We start from the raw sequence: 21132 nt of genomic DNA on the forward strand, positions 1-21132 counted from the left end.
TAAACAAGAAAGGAAACTTAGTGCAAATAGTGAATTAGGCCACGAAATTTATTCTGACATCGCGTTTTTACAAGCAGATACAATATTTATGTACAGTAAATTAAAGATACCAACAAATTATATTCTTGGGTTAATCCTTTATAAGCAAACAAAGTCTGTGTGTGAAGTAGCTTCATGATTGGGCAACTCATATATAGAATATAATTTCTTGGCATCTTTAATTTATAGTATAACCAAATGGGAAAACTTTCAACATCTGTCTCTAATCCAGAGTATTTTAGTAATAAGGTGTAACACCTTTTGGCTTATCAATCAAATCTGTGTTGATGGCGAAGACATGTCCACCACTCAAGACATCATTGACTCCTTTCAAAAACATTACAAAAAATCTGTTTGAAGACAGTAGTACCATGGGAAATTATAACTCTTGGAAGATTAATGGCTTTCCTGTTCATATCCAAGATGAGCTTGACAGACTCATTATAACATCTGAAGTTACCACAGCCTATAAAGAATGCCAGACAAGAAAATCCTCAGTACCTGATGGTTTAGGGGATTCAACTTTACTGCAAGGCCTGGGATTTTATACTTCCCATTCTAGTTATACTATGTAATTACTTTCTCTCATCAGGACACATACCAAGTGAATTTGTAGTAAGCCATACCATCCTCATTCCAAAACCTAATATAGATTACACCTTAATCAGCAGATGGAGACCTATTTCTCTATCTAATACTGACTACAAGATAATTTTCTGTATTATCAATAACACGCTCATAGTAGGAATGAGATACATGATTAAAAGCACACAGGTGTATGGAGTTTCATGCCAAGCAGTAGAAGTTAATCTATTTCTTCCACATGATCTTATCCGCTTAGTTAATACAAAAAAGTAGTCAATGGCAGTGCTATCAGTAGACCTTACTCGAGCATTTGATAATGTTTGACATCCCGTTTCTGTTCCACATCCTCCAGCAAATTGGTATAGGTAAAAAGCTGCTGTCTGTTATCAAAGGAGCCTATGCCAATTCAACTACCTATCTCCTAATTAATGGGTTTCTGTCAGATCCGGTAAAAATTCAAAAAGGAGTCAAGCAAGGTTGTCCTCTTAGTCCACTGCTCTTTGCATTGGTTCTTGAACCTTTCTTACAGGAAGTCAACAATACACATGCTGTGCAAGGAATAACGGTTCCTTCAACTATAATAAGGAAAATAAGGTATTAGTAACAACACTCTGGCAATGACATTCATTCCATTAAAAAAAAAGTAAAAATTGGTATAAAGAAATCTTTAATCTCTTTTGGCGCAATCTTCCACAGTTTGGTACTTACAACAATGCTTTGTTTCATAACTTATTGAAGTTTCAAGGGATACCCTAACAGGAGGGATCTTGTATGAGAATTGCATATAGCCACCTTCCAGTCAATACCATCAAGTGGTGGAGGTACTTTAACACTAGAGATCCAATCTGTGTTACCGATTGGAAACTGTTGAACATACATTCTACAGCTTCCCTCTTGCCCTGCACATTTGGAACATATTAAGTAATTTGTTGGGCATTCCATTACAACAGAACAGGTTCTTTTTTTGCAGTACCCACCACCTGTAAGCAATCGGTTGAGAATTTTGATTTTTATAATTAATGAATTAAAATATGGAAGGTTAAAAAGAAACATGGATTTGAAAACCAGCAATATGACATCCAAACACTTTATAATATTAAGTTTTAAAAGAGGTATACCATGAGTAGACATATCGATAAAATTAATAACGGAAAAAACTCGCGTACAAAGATTATTTAATAGTATAATTTTCGCCTGTGTATCACAGGCATCTTCAGTACATTAAGCTCAAATTAAACAAATTAGTTATCTTACACCAGCTACTTAGGTGGTGCCTTTTGGAATTGTCAGTTATTGTTTAATTTGAGCTTAATGTACTGAAGATGCCTGTGACACACAGGCAAAAATTATACTATTAAATAATCTTTGTACGTGAGTTTTTTTCCGTTATTAATTTTGTATCGACTTTATAATATTGTATTATGGAAATTTTGTTGTTCAGTCAGACAATTTTTGTATTTAGAAAGAAGCATTCTAGGAGAGATCATATTTTTGACTAGATGGTGTAGACCACCCATATTATGCAATATTCACCAAGGGGAGATAAAATTCCATCTATTCCTGCTATCAAAGGTTTTTTTAAATCGGGTCAGGTAGTATAATCAGATGTATAATACTATGCATTATAGGTCAGGACCCTTCCCATAATGCATAGTATTATACATCTCCATAAGGATATGTGCTTTGCATTGTGGGGCACTAAGGCAAGTGATGTGAAGTTATTAGCCTCTATATAAGTTGCTCAGTTGTGAAGTTACTTCACGCACAAACTTTGTTTGCTTACACTTGGATAAAGGATTAAACCAAGAATATAATTTCTTGGCATATTTAATTTAGATTATAACCAAGTGGAAAAAAAAAACTTTCAACATTTATGTACAGCAGGGGTTCCCAACCTTTTTGTTTCCTAGAGCACATTCTAAAATACCAGTAGGCAACGGGCACCATCTATTTTTTCAAGCAAATTTTTTGAATTCTTTTGTTAAATGAATACATACAAAGTTTACATTATAATCAAATGTTTTATTACTTAAAAGTTTACATTATATAAAAATTTAAATATATATATGCATGTTAGTGTGATCTTTGGCATTGCATTTCATTGGCCAGTGTTTCATAATTAGGAGAATAGGATGATATTCCAGTTCTTAAACTGGAATGAACCACTTCGAATGCACGTCTATTTTACATTGTATGCGTTTAATACTCAAATTGGTCGACAGGTGCCATGGTGCCCGCAGGCATAGGGTTTGGAACCCCTGATGTACAGTATATAATTACAACAATTTCCTGTACCCATTGATGACCATTTTATTTCCATGATTTAAAAAAAAAAAAAAAAAAAATCATAAGAAGAAGTAAATCATACATATGATTTACTTCTTCTTGTTCTTGGGATAAATAGATTACAACCTATGTACCATATTGATGGAACTGGACTCCAGGAAGTCGATGAAGCTAGGAATTTAGGAGTGGTGATAGACAAGAGTTTAGAGGACATATTGCTAAGGTAGCTCATAAGATTACTTGGCTGTTGAAGAACACAAGAGTAAGGATAAGCAAGTTGTTATTCCGTTTTATGCCTTGGTATACCCACATCTGGATTACTGGGCTCAGGTCTACTGGGATTCTTAGGAATGAAGTAGTGGAGAGGATTGAGAGATGAATTCTCTGTGGAATGTTCTCTATGAGTATAGATTGAGGGTCTGGTTGCAGAAGTTGGTTGATAAGCAAAAAAAAAAAAAAAAGAGGAAATCTGATAGAAACATCTAAGTTACTTAAAGAGTTTTATTGGATTGATGTAGGGAGAAATGTTTCAGCACTTAGATAGAGGAAGCAGAATAAGAGGTCATCACTGGAAGTTTAGTAACAGTGCGGTTAGTAAGGATTTGAAGACTAGATTTTTCACTTGGAGAGTTACGAATGAATGGAATGGGTTCAAGGAGAGTTACGAAAGATTGTATGGATAAATTGGGTCTCCTGCAATCAGTCTTTGGACTCCATGGAGGTGTGCCCGCACAGTAATAACAATAACAAGTCTTGTGGAGAAAAGACATGCTGGAAATGTGTTTTCTGATATTTTTCCACAAAAAAATGTTTCGTAGAAACGACTGTTTTTTTACTACCTTCATGAAAATTCTTTTGTTTCATTTCCTCAGGACAGTTACATGAATAAATTAAAAAAAACAACAACTAGAAAACAAATAATAACTGTTTACAAATCTAGTGAAAATCTTTGAACATGATTAAACAATGAGAAGTGTGTATTTGCTATTATACTGGTAGCTGGTTCATGGGTTACTGTATACTACTACTCAGGTATGGTAGCGCTGGATTCCTTTTTTTCTTTGTTAATTTTTTTTTTTTTTTTTATTCGTATGTGGTTCGTTCCCCTGTTCCTCGACTGCTACTTAGGACTGGTTCAGCCCTCCTAATGATGGATTAAGTATGCATTTCTGACTAACAGTGTGTGTTCATGGGACTGATTTGCCTGTTCTGAGGGACAAAAAACCCGAGTTTCCGGGAGAAAAAACCCCCTCCATATGAGACAGGCTAACTCACCTTTAATCTGAAGAGACCAGATAAAGGTTCCTCGCGTCATGGATGGGAATAGAACCCTGGTCTTCCCGACCAAAGGGGCTTCGTCTATGCTGACTGAGCTATGGAGACTCTTCTTTGTTAATGGAAATTCTGTGGGCCCTTTCGCAGAATTTTGTGCCAGATGGAGATGAGATGTGCCATGTAGGTAATGTCTTGTGTTGGTTGCTTGCTATAGACTGAGAAGTTGAGTGTGCTTTTTCGAATGTTTTTGGATAGATCTCAACTGATCTATCCAAAAACAGTAGAGACCTGTTTGTATCTAATTGAACAGTGAATTTGATTTGAGGATGAAGGTTGTATATCTTTGCCAAATTTTAGGTTGTGTTCCTTGACACTGGAGGGCATTTTTTTCAAACTCCATGAATAGGTTAGCTAACAAGTGAGAGAGAGAAGAACCCATTGCAAGTCCTTCTGTTTGTTCAAAACATTCTTCTTGGAATTTGAAAAATGTGCTGTTCATCCACTGTGTCAGGTGGTCTTGTAGTAGTATGGTTTCTGTTCTTGGAATGTTGGTTTACAGATTTACTATGTTCTTACATATATCATCATCTCATCCGCTTGGTAATGGGTTGAGTTAAGAAGAAAGGTTCTCCACTTATCGTGATCTTTGGCCATCTCGGTCATGACTCTATAGCAGGGCAGATGGGAATGTTCTTTCAGGAATTTTATCCAAGTACTTCTTGGTCTGCCTCTAGGTCTTTTACCTCCTATACATCCATTCAGAGCTAAATATGGGCAGTCTATGAGGGGCCATTCTCTGGATGTGTCCAAACCATCTGGGAAGTTTAAATCTATTCTGACTTGATCATTGGTCTTGTGTTGCATCCATTGGGTGGTATTGATTTTTCTGAGGCATTTCATTTCAAATGCTTAAAGTTTCTTGATTGGTGTTGAGTTAATATCCAGGCTTCTGCAGCATAGGTAGCCGAAGGGATGATAATTGTTTTATATAATTTTAGCTTTAGACTTGTTGGGATTTTTTTATTTAGTTTATTCATGCTGGTCCAGCCAAGGTTTAGCCTGTGTTTTACTGTTTTTCCATGTTGTTTGAGGTTACTGGAAATGAGACTGCCAAGATAAACATATTTATTAACTTGTTCCAACAGATGATTTTCGAGATTTATAGAAATATTTTCTTCTTCTTTACCTATCTTCATTATTTTTGTTTTATGAAAATTTATTTTCATAGCATAGGTTTTACAGGAGTCATATAAGATATTAATAGTTTTTTTAACTGTGATTTAGAATCTGCTAGGATAATAATATCATCAGTGTATTTGATTTTTCCACCTGATTCATTCAACTATGGTTTTACAGACTTCTTCTTCTAAGATGATAAAGAGTTGAGGTGAAAGAGGGCAACCCTGCATTACATCTTCTTTCTCAACTCTGAAATCCTTGGTTTTAATGTTGTTCGTTTTAACAAAAGCTTTATTGTCTCCATAATAATTTGTAATAAATGTTAAAATATCAGAATCCATTCTTACATTTTTTAAAATGGTGATCAATTTATTTCTATTAACTGAATCAAAGGGCTTGCTTGAAATCTATAAAACAACAGTATATGGGCAGGTTGTATTCCCAATATTTTTCTGCTATATTATTGATGGTGAAGATATAGTCTGTAGTGGATCTATGTGGCCTGAATCCTGCTTGATTTTCTTCTATGATTTTTTCTGTAAGCACCTGTGTTCTCTTTTGAATAATTCGGATGAATAGTTTATATCTATGACTTAAGAGTGTTATGGGTCTGTAATTTTCACATATTCTTTTGTCTCCTTTTTTTATGAATTGGTATAATAACTCCTGTTTTCCAGTCAGTTGGAATTACTCCAGTATGAAAAATTTGGTTAAATAATTTCATTAAGTTAATGGCTTCCTTGCCACCATATTTCCATAGTTCTATAGATCTTTGCCCGTAGCTTTTGAGAGTTTCATTTGGTTCATTGCATTTATAATTTCTGCTGCAGTTACGGGTGGGGGGGGGTGCCTTTTCATATATCATCTCTTCTGTTATACTTTCCTCCTCATGTTCTTTCTGAAATAATGTTTAATAGTAGTCCTTCCAGGTTATTTTAATATTTTGTATTGGTCCAGTTTCTAAATTGTTTTTATCTTTCATTGTTAGTGGTTTATCTTTATATATCTTGTTAATTCTTTTATAATTTTATATACAGTTTTATTGTCATTTCTTTTATTAGCTTCTTCATACAGTTTTGATTTTTCCTCCAACCAATTATTTTTGGTAGATATGCACATTTTATCAATTTTGTTTTTAAGGTTCTTATAATGTTGTTTATTTTTTCTGTATTTTTTATATTTAATATATGCTTTGCTGCTCTTTTTTCTTCTAAAGTATTTAAAATTTCAGGGGTTATCCATTCATGATTTGTTCTTGATGTTGTTCCAAGTATGTTTCGTGCAGTATTTGTAATAATTGTTTTACCTTGATTCCATGTATTTTCTATAGGTTAATCATCTAATCTCATTGCCTATTAGTGTTTGATAGTTGTCTTGCATAAATTTCTCTTTCAGTTTTGACATGTCCATTTTATTGATAAAAGCTCGTGACTTGCGGTACTTAAATTTTAGTTTTATTTTTGCCACAAGCAGTTCATGGTCAGTGTCGAAATCTGGAGTTTTTAAAGTTCTAACATTTTAAACTGATGATTTCCAGTTATGTTTGATTAAAATGTAATCAATACAGTTCTTTGTACCATCTGGTGAGGTCCATGTGCATTTGTGGGAAGGTCTATGGAAAAAAAGGGTATTGCAGATAGATAGATTATTTGCTTTACAAAATTCTAGTATTCTTTCTCCTCTTTCATTTCTATTGTCAGCTCCGAACCTGCCCATCACATCCTCCGTGCCTGAGGTGAACTGCCCAATCTTGGCATTAAAGTCTCCCATCATGATTAATATATCTTTCTTATTAGTCTTATCTATTAAATCTTGTAACTTATCATAAAAAGTGTCGATTTCTTCATCTTCATGTGACTGGTCGGGGGCATAAATTTGAATAATTGTAAAATGCACATTTTTCTCTTTACCTTTTGGTCTAATAGCGATCATTCTTGAGCCATGGAGTTCTATGGCCATGACTGCATTTTGTAGACTGTTATTCACTAAAATGGCAATTCCTTCTCTATGTATATTGTCCTCTCGGCCCGAATAGAATAGTTTTCATGAAGGAGTGATAAATGAATTCAGATTTATCACTCCTTCTCCTGTCCAGTGGGTTTCAGCCAAGCCCACAATGTCCCATTTAATCCTAGCGAGTTCTTTTTCTATCAGATTTGTTTTCCCAGGTTTTAGCAGTGTCCTTTAAAGTTAGGAGATGAGAAGCTCTATTAGCTGACTGCATAACATACTCCTCGACTGCTCCCTGTGATCTAGGAACAGTCACATCGGCTTCCTCGGACGCAGTAACGTTCTCTTGACACAGTGGAGATTCCTGATTCATAGGGTTTAATGGCAAAATAATGCAACCGGCTTGCCATTCCTCTGGTCCTTTGGTCCACGGCTCCTTACTCTTTATTCAGAACAATCCGTTGGGATTTCCCTCATCCGCCACCTGAGGGACGCGCTTGGTAGGAGTCTAGTCTTCCCCCAGGACAAGTATATCAGTGGGAACCATTGTGATGTCTTTGTTTACTTTGAAGTTTATGATCTTCTTTACAGAAGAGGATGTTTGTCTGGTGTAGAAACTCTTAGTAGATTTGCTAGATATTTCGCTAGCAAAGAAATTGGAGAGTATCTTACATCAAAGTAGGTCTCAATGGCAAGTCTTGTTTGTGGAGCTTAGAGACTCCGTATATTTTAGGAAGCAGATGGTGTCTAGATTCAAGATTTTTTATTTTTTATTTTTATTAAATTGTTTGGTCTTATTACGGAAATATCCCATGAGATTGCGATCAAACTTTTCATAGGTGTTAGTGTCGTTTAGAAGTGATTTCAGTTTTTTTGTGTGTTCTGCTGAGTTCAATAATACTACTGTTGGGTTGCTTTTGTTTGCTTTCTTAATGTTTATTAAAGCCCTTCATTCTATTTTAGCAATATTATTACTCGGAGATTTTGTTTGTAAAAGTGTGGAGGCTGTTTGGATACAAAGAAAATCTGCAGCATCTTTCAGAATTCTTTGAAGGCTTTTTTTTCTGCACTTGCTATATTATCTGATTTCAGAATCCTACTGGGAGAGATCGCAAAATGAAACCTCAATAAAGCATGTTCATTTCAGAATCATTCTTGAGGACTTGTTAATGACTATTTCATTGAGTGGTAATCTCTCAATCTTGCTGGGTTTTTTTTGGATTTTTTTCCCCCTTCTTCCTTTACTAAGTTCGATAAATTCTTCTTCATTCTTTATTTGCTTTCTGTGCCAATGTATTCCAATTTCTCATAGAAAAGTATCCAAAGTGTTCCAGATATTTGCAGGAAGAGAAGAAAATAATTCTATGTGAAGAGTATATGATTGGCTTTCAGTTTGTGAAAGCTCCCATTTTGTGTTGTATACATGCATTCTTTAAGTAATTCCATTCTGTGCATGGGAAATTTCTTAAAGCATGCTTCATTGTGAACTGCCAGCATAACTTTAAAAACAAAGAATGACCCCATTGTATCTACATCATAAGAGAAATGTTAACTTGTTATATAAAAGTTTTAGTTTTAGTCTTGGTTTTTCAAATTTATTCACTCTTGAAAGCAGTGACTCACTGTGAGTTCAGATATCATTGCATAGGCTTCTTGGGAGAAACAGAATGCTTGGAATAATTTTTCCCGAAAAGCATGTTGATGAACAAGAAAACCAAATAATTCTCTCATATATCTCAATCCTTGGGCCATTATTGTTCAATCTATACATTAATGACATCAAGCAGAGTCTATCATCAGATTTGCAATTATTTGCTGATGATGTGAAGATAGGCAGGGCAATCAGGGATACTACTGATATTCAGAAATTACAAAATGATTTGAATAGACTGGTAATCTGGGATAACGAAAATGGCTGTCAGTTTAATGTTAGTAAGTGTAAAGTTATGCACTTTGGCGTGATTAGAGTTCCAGCGGCATATTATATTAGCAGGGTTATGCTACAAGAAACTGAAGAGGCAAGGGATCTTGGTGTATCGATGGATAAGATCAATCCAAGAAAATTCAAAGGTCACATAGCGAAAGTTGCAAATACAACTCAGAGGATAATTGGTATGTTGAAGCGAACCTTGACATGTAAGGATAAAGAAGTAATTTTGCCTTTATAAGGCTTTGATAAGACCACACTTGGATTACTGTGCACAGATTTGGTCTCCCGGGGGTCCAAGGGGATAAAGAAGTTGTGGAAAGCATGCAAAGAAGAGTTACAAAGATTATATCCGGATTATGGGATTTACATTATGAGGACAGATTGCGAATATGTGGATTACAGACTCTGGTTAACAGGAAAAAGAGGGGTGATATGATAGAGGTCTATAAACTTTTGAATGGGTGTTATAGCATTTCAAATGATGAAATTTTTCGTTATATGGAAGGCAGGGAGAGAACATGGGGGCATCCATGGAAGTTAAGGTTGTTCTCTCAAGAAAGGGGTAAGAGCTAGGTTTTTCTCCCAGAGAGCAGTGAGTGAGTGGAATAATTTGCCTTTACTGGTCGTGAGTGCACCTAGTGTGAAGGAATTCAAGGGTAGGTATGATAGCTGGGTTGAGTAATTTACAGCCTCCCTCGATGAGTCCTTGACTCCCTGGAGGCTTTAGATAATAATAATAATATACAATCAGTCAGAAACAAAATAGAAAGGTTGTATCACCAAGAAAATTTAAAGATTTTTTTCTGCCCAATAACTGATTTCTAATCACCTGAAACCTCCTAAAGCTGAACATCTGCCAGCTGCCTACGAGATCAGTTGTAGTTGTGGTTTAAACTACAAAGGACAGCGAGGCAAATCTGAAGAATTCTGCTGATTGGAACACTTCAAAGATGTTGAAAATGAAAGAAAACACAAATGAGGGATGGCAGCACATACAACAGAAGCAAAACATCAAGTAGCATGGCAACAAACAAAAATCATCCACGTCGATTACCGTTTTTTTTTCCTCAAGAGCTTCATAAAATCAGTTGAAATGATGAAGCATCTCCTATAGTGCAACAAAAAAACAGGGAGGATTTTACATCAAGTCTGGTCTTCATTAATTCATCATGAATTAATTAGAATAATTAATTGTCTTCTTATTGACACACTTGTATCTGCCAGTAGTATACAGTAACCGATGAACCAGCTGCCAGCATAGTAGCAAATGTATGCTTTCCATTGTTTAATCATGCTCAAAGATTTTCACTACAGTTGTAAACTGTTACTTTTTTTTTTTTAGTTTATTCATGTAATTGTCCTGATGAAGCAAAAGAATTTTTGTGAAACTAGTCAAGAAAATTAAAAAAAAATTATAAAATGTTTCTTATTCTGTGTGATTTTTTTTTGTGTGTGTGGAAAAATACCAGAAAAAAATTCCTAATCATATTATAGTTTGTATGTTTATGTTGATGTACCCTTCATCCTAGCCTCAATATGCCGATCTGGTTGGCAAAGTGGTTAGCATATCCACTCTGTCCAACAAAGGTGTGGGTCCAAATCTCACTGCAGGTAGAATTTTGAAGAAGTATCACCTTATTCCCACATATTTTCCTATCAACAAAATTTCTCATCTGTTACCATGACAAACTGTCACCTCACCTCAGCTGGTGTTTACCAGATTCCTTGTGAATGTAATTTGACATACTCTGGACAGACAGTTCCCTGTGGAAAAAAAGAATGAATGAACATCAGTATTATATTGAATATGTAAAACCTCAAAAGTCTGGACTGATACAGCATAATATTGACATTAAACACAGTATCCAGTGGGAAGCAATTTTAAATATGAATGCCTTTTCAAAGAAAGGTGTAAAGCCCTTTTACATGGCCTAATCTGAAGAGAAATATCCCCCCTCCCAAAAAAAAAAAAAAAAAAAAAAAAAAAAAAAAAAAATATATATATATTTGGGAGATTCTTATTTTATGTAAACATCAAAAATGGTTTTAATTATTATTATTTGACACCTCCAAGACTCATCGAGGGAGAGCACCTATTCTACAACTCTCGGACTCCACCACTCAGCCTCATCCACCAACCGCATCATCTACGCTATCTACTGTACATCACCAACACTAGTGTTTTCACAGACAATCACAAACATCCATGTACTTTCAGTAAAATTGATTACTGTGGTTATCATGTAATTTGTTGTTTATAATTATACCACAACCTCGAACGATTTGAAAAAGTTCAGTGATTGGTCTCTAGAGTAGGGATTCTGGATTATGGAAAAGATAAATAAAAAGTATATATAGATATTATTTCTGGAAAATTTTCCATGTTACTCCTCTAAATTAATATTAATTTAGATAACTATTTTACCTATTTTTGTTTAGGAATACCCCTTTTATGATGTCATTGACTTTTTACTCAATTTTTAGGCCATTAGTGATGTTTTAAAGATAGATACATGTAGAATATAAGCAATAATTTTGGCCATACCTTTGTAGTATGTTCCTGGTTGTCTTCTCATTGAGTGGCATCCAGGGTATGGCGATATTACTGAAATATGAAGTATGACTGAAAGGAAGGGGGTGGGTGGAAATGTGGAAATAGGGAGATGTGGAAAAATTGCAGGTAAGATAAAGATATGTAAATTTAAAACCTAGGTTTCAGGTGTGGGCTGTGAATTCTTTGGGAGGAAGGTGAAAGATAGAAAATTTTTCGGAAAGGAGAAGGATAGAATATGATGAAAGAAGATTAGGGGTGTGAGCTATTTCAACTGTGTGTCATCTTTGGAGCTCGTGGAAAACTTGGAGGCTATGTCATGCCAGCTTGGTGTTTTTGTCTTGGGTGTATCTATGTTGTTTTCTATTGGTCGGAGTCGTGATCTAATTTTTATGTTTTGGAGCTTCCAACTCTCGGAGATTATATAGAGGTAAATATTTATTGAGTTTTTATCACATTTTATAGGTATTGTGTCCAATATTCTAAACATTGTTTAGTTTTCCTGTATGTCTACTATTATGGCTTTGTCAATTTGCAGGGTATGCTTCTCTTCAAGAGTGTGGACTGCTATTTCTGTTTTTCCTGTATTTTGTATTCTGTTTTTCTTTTGGTTATGTTTTTTATTGTTTAAATGTTCTGGAATTGATGTTTTGCAATCACGGAAGTGTTCCTGTAGTTTCCTTGCCCATAAAGATCTTATCATGGAACCTGTGTAGGTGACGTCACAGTCTTGTTGGCAAGTAAATTTGTAAACTACATTGTGGTGTTCTAGTATTTCTTTGTGTGTGTGTGAGATTTTGTAGATTTTAGAAGTGTTGCCAATTTTTGGTTCATGGTGAACACTAATAGTTTTATAGTCTGTGTGTTTAAAAATGTATTTGTAGGCTTTGTATGTGTTCTGGACATACGGTAGTTTGATTTTTTTTTTATGTTGGAAAGTTTTGTTTTGGTTGTTGGATTGTTTTGATGGGTTTTTGCTATTTTGTTGATGTAATTGATTAGCTGTGTTGGATAATTTTGGTTTTTAAAAATCTGTGTTAATTTCTTTATTTCTATGTTGAGATAGTTATATATAGTTGAAAACTTGTATTCATTTATAAATTATGCTAGAATGACTGATTTTTTGATAGAATATGGATGGTATGAGTTAAAGTAGAGGTAATTTCCGATATGTGTGGGTTTGTGGAATATTTTTTGTGGGTTTTTTTATCGTTTGTTCTAATTAATGTCAGGTTTAGGAAATTTATGGATTTTTCATGTCTATTTTTATAGTGAACTTTAGTCTGTTGCTGAAGTTGTTGAGGGACATTTGTAAAGTGGTGATGCATGTTGGTTCTCCAATGCATAGAATATTGTTCATGTATCGGTCATAAAAGGTGATGTTTGGGGGGGGGGAGTAGGTGTGATTCTATATGTGATAGAAATAATTCAGCTAATTGTCTGCTAATATTTTGGCACATAGGGAGTCTGAAAATTTGGATATAAATGTTATTGTTAAATTTAAAAACAGTTCGCTGAGATTATTAGTTTTATCAGGTTTACGATATCACTGGGTGTTAATTTTTTTCATTATCCTAGGGTGTGGTCTTCTGTGAGTAATGTATGTATGATATCTAACATTCTGAGGACATCCACATTGGTGTATAGTGAATGTAAGACATCTTACACACATATAATAAAAAATATACATAAAATTAAGAAACATAGGAAAAATCCTTAAAATTAAAAAAAAACAGAAAAAATTTCCAGTACTGCAGCATGAATGGATGCCCAAATCACCCTCTCTCTCTCTCTCTCTCAAAAAAAAAAAAAAAAAAAAAAAAAAAAAAAAAAAAAAAAAAAAGCACCATTTGGCTAAGATTTATTTTCACTCTATTCTACATACTCATCCCAATGTGCTTATCTGTGGAAGGTATTTTGGCAACTAGCGTAGTGTCAAAATGCTTGGCATCATTTCTCATCATCTGAATGATGATGACTTTTCAGCAGTCGGGTTGGGAATATTACTGCCATTACATGATAAGGCTATGTTTGTATTGCTGTATGCCATTCTTAACAATTGATTTATGTGATATTCTGAATATATATATATATATATTTTTTTTTCCCCTCTCATAGTTAATAATTTTTGTGATATTACTCTCCAAGCACAAATTCTAGTCATATTCTTGCTGATCACACTTACCCAACAACTTCTAGGCATGATTCATTAATTGTATGATGATATATCCATCATAAGGCATTTTTCAATCCCTTATGATGGATATATAAGAAATCATGGTTCTATAATATCTCTTCTTTTCTACCTATCAGTAAGCTGACCATACATACCATTTTGAACAGGACAGTACTGTTTTTTTTTTTTTTCATATTTTACGGCCGTCCCGTCGTTTTAATGAAAATGCCAATATTAAATATACTTTAATATTGGTCAATTATAAATTATTATATCAGTATCATGGATACCAGTAATTTGTATAATCATGGCGTCGCATTGTTTGATACTAAATATCGATATCTGCAGTGATTTATTCAGAGAAAATAAAAAATACATGTTGGCAACACCGCTTCTCAGACGCGCCGTCTGTTCTGCTGTAGCATTAGTTTTTGTTTTGCTTGTATGCTAACCAGTGGCTTTGTTATTCAATGCTAGTGGTTTAAATTTCATATTTTTTTTTAACTTTTAAGTCTTATTTTTTAAAGCTTTAAGTCTATCCTTGCAATGTCAAACAGGCGAAACTGCAGTTTTAATGACGATCTCCAGAAAGGATTCAAATTTATTAAACTAGACAAGCTGTGTAGTGATGGAACAAAAGTGGTATGCTAAAATTATAATATCCATTTTTCTGTTGATCATGGAGGCAGAAGCGATCGACCAACATCTACGTAACCAGAAACATAAGGATGCTGAAAAGACTCTGGCTTCAGCTCGTTTATGGTGAGACGTGATGGTGATAGAGAAAGAAAAATAAAAAATATCTGCAGTGATTTATGCAGAGAAAATAAAAAATACATGTTGGCAACACTGCTTCTCAGACGCGCCGTCTGTTCTGCTGTAGCATTAGTTTTTGTTTTGCTTGTATGCTAACCGGTGGCTTTGTTATTCAATGCTAGTGGTTTAAATTTCATATTTTTTTTTAACTTTTAAGTCTTATTTTTTAAAGCTTTAAGTCTATCCTTGCAATGTCAAACAGGCGAAACTGCAGTTTTAATGACAATCTCCAGGAAGGATTCAAATTTATTAAACTAGACAAGCTGTGTAGTGATGGAACAAAAGTGGTATGCTAAAATTATAATATCCATTTTTCCGTTGATCATGGAGGCAGAAGCGATCAACCAACATCTACGTAACCAGAAACATAAGGATGCTGAAAAGACTCTGGCTTCAGTTAAAAACATCAGCTCGTTTATGGTGAGACGTGATGGTGATAGAGAAAGTAATAAAATTGCAGCAAGTGAAGCTCTTGTTGCTTATCATACTGTGGGTCATTGCTTATCATGCTGTGTTTTCGTGCAGTTTTCGTGCAAATGACTGCTTGTCAACATTGATCAATAAAATTTATGAACCAAATTTTCTTCAGCATGTACCAAATCAGAAGCAATAATTATCAACGTTTTATCACTATACATATTAGCCAAAGTAAAACCTTTTTTTTTTATAGTCTTACTTTTTCATGAATACAGAATATTACATAACCCCCATTCCGTTTTTGCCATACCAATGTCCCGTTTATGTCTCAAGGAAATATGGTCAGCCTACCTATCAGTCAAGTTTTGCATCTCAAAAACCTTCAATCTGTCCTCATATGGAGAAACCTGCAGTTGTCATTATTTTATCACTCACTTTTGAATTCTCTCTTCCATTATCATTGTTTATCATTATCATATATTATAATAGTATGAATTTTTTAAATTTAAATTTTTATTAATCATAATTTTTGTGCTGCTTTGGTGTCCATCATTGCATAGGCTTCTGTGGAGATAGGACATTCTAGGAATATGTTTTCCAGTACTTTTCCACACAAAAAAAAAATATATATATATATATATATATATCACACAAAAACTTTTTTTTTTTAATTTTTGCGACTAATTTAATGAAAATTCTTTTGTTTCACATCATCAGGATAATTACATGAATAAACTAGAAAACAAATAATAATAATTTACAACTCTAGTGAAAATATTTGAACATGATTAATTAATGGAAAATGTGCATTCGCTGTTACATTGGCAGCTAGTTTGTTGGTTACTGTATACTACTGGCTGGTGTATACTATGTGATGAATTAATGAAGACTGAACTTGATATAAATCATCTCTTGTTTTTTGTTGTACTATAGAGGATTCCTCATCATTTCTGATTCTTTGAATGCTCTTGAGAAAAAATGGTAATCTCTGTGGAGTATTTTTGTTTGTTGCCATGCTACTTGATGTTGTATGTGCTGCCAGTCCTGATTTGTGTCTTCTTTCTTTCGCAATGTCTTTGAAATGTTCCAATTGTTGTACCTCTCCAGATCTGCCTGTCTGTCCTATGTAGTGTAAACCACAACTACAACTGATCTTGACATGTTGTATTATAAGTGGCAGATGTGCAGTTTTAGGAGGTTTCAGATGATTAGAAATGGTTGATTGAGTAGAAGGCAACCTTCTAAGTTTTGCTGGCTAAGCAATCTTGCTATATTATCTGTGAATGATTGAATATATATGGGAGAATCACTGTTCCTTAAAGTCTTGGTTTTCTTGTTCATCTGATTGTTTTGGAGGTTGAAATAGAATCTAATGTTCGGCTGTATCCATTTTCTTTGGTAGGAGTGAACTAAGTTACTGTAGCTCTTACTTCCATTTATCTGTGTTGTTGGAAATTCTGTAGGCCCTATCACATAAGGATATTCTTTTGATATTCATGTATTCCATTTCATTTTTTTTAAAAATTCTTTCTCATTATTCTCAATGTTTGGTATGGTTTTTTTTTTTGCTTTGTTTCAATTAGTGGAAACAAGCAAAATAATGGCAAATGTAATAATTGAATGACTTATAATAATACCGTTTGTTTTTATGTGACCACATCAGTAAGATCGACTGGTTGCAAGATAATTAAATAGGATTAGCATTATATTATCTTCTGCAATTCTGTAACTTAAGTAGTCTGCATTGACCATTCTGTTTCTGCTAATGTGTATAATATAGAAAAAATGGAAATCAGAATAAAACATTAATTTCTATATTTTTTATTTTATTAATAAACACCATTCATTCTAGAAATGTAATATGCACATTATTTTTTATTAGAATGCATTACTTCAATAAATACATAAATTATCATACATTCTTTCCACAGGAGTGGATCTTGGAGTTTAATAGTTCAAGAACCATATAGCAAAAATTGCAAATATAACTCAGAGGATAATTGTAGTGATGTAATGAACCGTGACACATCAAGATAAGGAAATCATTCTGTCTCTTTACAAGGCCTCTATATGACCTTGCTTGTATTATTGTTCCTGGTTTTTTTTGTTGATGCTGCTGCTGATACAGTGGAGAGAGAGAGAATGCCAAACAAGAGTGTTAAAGGTGATATTGGAATTGTGGAATCATATTATGCAGACAGACTAAAAATTTATGGATTGCAGATGCAAACTAGAGAAAGAAGAGTGATATGATTGAGACTTACAAAATTCTGAAAGTGTCATACATGATATCAATAGATGAAATTCTTCATTTTATGGAGCATGGGAAGAGGGCACAGATAGAAGTTGAGAATGAATGCAGTCAAGAAGGTGATGAGAGTTACATTTTTCTCTCATAGAATGGTGTGTTATTGAAATGTCTTGAAGGTGGTGACTGCAGGTAGTGTGAATAAATTCAAGAAAGGTATGACAACTGAAGCAGGTGTTATGTGTCCTCTCTCAATGAGTCTCTCTTAATAATAATGATAATGCATTTTGTAAAATCTCTCATGTTCTTATTATAATTTTTCTCTCTTTTTATTAGGTCCTCAGACATCAACAGCAAAGACAACAGTAAAAAATGGTATATTTCTTTCTTATTTCTGCAGTTTGATTTAATTAATGTCAATTTCAAATTAATTGCTATAATTAATTTGAGAAATTGAAATTATAGTTGTCATTAATTGAGATTATAGTTATAGTATTTAACCATCATTGTTTTTGGTTTGATAGGAAGTTAATCAGTTGTTGATAAAAAGAAAGTTAGCAATAATGTAAACTTTTCATATAGTGCCATGAGTATCCTGTACCCCCCCCCCAGAGGATACATATCAGAAATTTGATGGTAATATATTTAACTGCATGTATTTACTATAATTAATATTATAATAAGTATCATAGTAAACATATTACTATAATATAATGGATTCAGCCATGGAGTCATGTCAGCAAAATTGAAAAATCAGAGCTTTGTGTTTTGAAGTTAAAAAAGAAATTACAGATTATTATTATTATCATTATTATTACTACTACTATGTGACACCTTCAAGGGGTCCAAAGACTCATCGAGGAGGACACCTACTCTACAACTCTGTCTCCACCACTCAATCCACCAACGACAACAAACCGCAATTACCATCATCATCTACATCAACGCTATCTACTGCTCACTGCCACTAGTATCATCAGAATCACAAACATCCATGCCCACAGCAAGATTCGAACCACAGCCTTTTATTTAAAAAAAAAATTTTTTTGGGGCTGGAGAGCAGATACACTAACCACTCGGCCAACCTGGCCAGCAATAAGATGCAGTTCTAAAAAAAGCAAAAATTGTATTGGAAGTTTTTGGTAAGGAAGGCAAAATACATCCTTAAGGAATACAGCGAAAAATGCTGAGAAACCTAAATTATCCATAAAAGTAGTTAGTCAAGAGGATATATTTTGAGAGTATAAAATGAAAATATCACAAATGTGGCAGACTTTTCGTTAGGTTATTGAAAAGCTTAAAAATATGAGGAAGGAAAGGTGACATGTAAACTGAAGATAAGAATATTCTGCTTATCATAATTCAATTCCTGTTACATGCTCCCAAAATATGTATTATTCTTCTAGATTACAAATGTTAGATATTACACTCAGTCAGTAATGATCAGTGAAAGAAAAGAGTAGCCATAGTATTTAACACTAAAAATGAAAATATTTTTTTGAATCTCAGGCACTTTCAAATAGAGTGACATGAGCAAACATCAAAATGGGTAATTACACAGTGGGACTTATTTACCTATGATCCCTCCAAAGGTTCTGCTAATGGAGAACTAGAGGAATTTTTTCAGCTCATTACAGAAAGCATCTGACAGAAAGAAAATGGAAAAAAGTAAACATTGTCAGTGATTTAAAGAGCAGAGTAAAAATGTTTGCAGAAAATGGAGATACAGTCAGAGGTTTATGATGATGTTAAGTCGCTGGATTTTTCAGGACACTGTCTAATCAATACTGTTCCAACTTGATATGCACAAATTCACATTGAGAAAAGATACAAGAAATTAAAAAGTTTCATTGACTATGTTATTGTTGATACCAAAATCATCACACTGTTTCAGGACATGAAAATATAAAGGATATTTGAAATAGAAGTTATTATTTAGTTTTGAGTAGAATAATAAAGAATTTTTTTTCTTATTATTATTATGATTCCTTCTCTCAGCTTTTACCTTGTCGTGTCTTGGATTTCCTACATTCAACTGCTGCTGGATCTCGATAAGGTGGTTAGCCTCTCAGTGTGTGTCCTATGTCTGTGTGTTCATGGACCGGCATGTTTCAGATCACTGCACAACAGTGGTCTGAAACCTAATTTGTTGTGTCACTGGGGTATACCTGGATTTAAGATGCCATTCTCCTCCTTTGGAAAAATGTTCACTACATAATTTGATGTGTCCGGATCATTCAGTAAGTTTAATTTACTTTCAGAGCATATCGAAGTATCCATTTTTTGTTGTGGGGATATCTGGTGCTTTATCTTTCAGTGATATACTGGCCATGATTTTTTTTGACAAGTAGTTTTTCATTGAATGGCACGATTTTTGGAGTAGTTTTGGAAGCGAGTCCATAGGGCACTACTCAAGATGCGTGTGTTCATGGGCCGGTTTGTCTGTTCTGGGGGATGGAAAAACCCAAGTTTCTGGGTGAAAAAACCCCTACTTCCATATGTGACTGGCTAACTCACCTTTAGTTGAAAGAGACCAGATAAAGGTTAATCACGTCACTGACAGGCAATCAAACCCAGGTCTTTCCGACCAAAGGGCTTCATTTATACTGACTGAGCTATGGAGGCTCGTGAATTTCTTATTTAAAAGGAAATATATATACAAAAGTTTTAAAACTAATCAGTTTTGAGCAGTATCCTGGTGGTCTTACACTACTTTGGCCTCTGCTTCAACAAGATAGGTGATCCAGCCAGAATCATTCAGCTAGTGGGCTTTCCTGCTAGGGTTAAACAGTGTTACAGTACGACTCCTATCTCAAAGCTTGCGGTGGTGGTGGTGGTATAGCATCCAGATTTGGTGCCAGAGCTCCTCTGGCACCAAATCTGGATGCTATACCACCAAAACAGAAAACCCTCTTGATCATGAATTCTTCATCCTCAAATGTTTCGGGAGCCCAAACCAGGTTCCAATCAAGTACTGATACCATAGATATATCATTTGTTAACAGAAATAAGAAACAAAAAAACTTATGATCCAGTCTTTCTCATCATCCATGTAACAGGTGAAAAGCCAACAGGAAAAATGTCACCATTCTTCCTTCAAAAGGGCTTAGGACTGGCAGGATCTTCCAAAACAGTCAAGAAACCACATTAGTGATATCCTTGTGGAAACATCTAGTCAGCAACATTCGGAAAAATTACTAAAGGCAGCATCAGTGGATGGAATACCAATTATAGTGACACTTCACAAAACAATAAATTCTCCTACAAGAGTAATAACAGAATGGGTTCTTCTTGATGTTCCAAATGAGGAGATATGTTCAGATCTTAAAGATCAGTATGAAGTGCATGCTGATATGTAGAGATGGTTACTGGAACATTATCCTGGAACCAGTAAAGATAATGTTCCTGGCTTCCAGGAACATTATCCAGGAATTCATATGTAAAAACAGGGTATCTCAGCTGTCCTCTTAGACTGTACATTCCTAATCCCCCTGAGATGCTTTAAATATCAGAAATATGAACGTGCCCAAACTGCTGTCATGGCTCTGTCACCTGTGCCTGATGTTAGTAAAAAAACATGATAATAAATCTTGTTCTGCAAAGAAAGCTAAATGTGTTAACTGTCACGGAAATTCTCTAGCCTGCTCCTGTGCATATCTGAGGTGGAAGGATAGAAAAGA

At 34.3% G+C, this 21132-nt stretch overlaps 1 protein-coding gene across 2 annotated transcripts in view; it reads left to right on the forward strand.

Annotated features, from left to right (window-relative positions):
* Positions 1-21132, forward strand: part of LOC150107094 (ankyrin repeat domain-containing protein 27-like) — a 515355-nt gene that overhangs the window by 337423 nt on the left and 156800 nt on the right. For both annotated transcript variants that reach the window (XM_090390995.1, XM_090390996.1), the window contains one exon: positions 17789-17827. In XM_090390995.1, the coding sequence (XP_090247121.1) occupies positions 17789-17827 (39 nt within the window). The remainder of the gene's footprint in view (positions 1-17788; positions 17828-21132) is intronic.

The sequence above is a fragment of the Typopeltis vanoorti genome, chromosome 4, assembly GCF_054136105.1.
Source record: "Typopeltis vanoorti isolate ZY-2024b chromosome 4, IOZ_Tvanoo_1.0, whole genome shotgun sequence".
Lineage (NCBI taxonomy): Eukaryota > Metazoa > Arthropoda > Arachnida > Uropygi > Thelyphonidae > Typopeltis > Typopeltis vanoorti.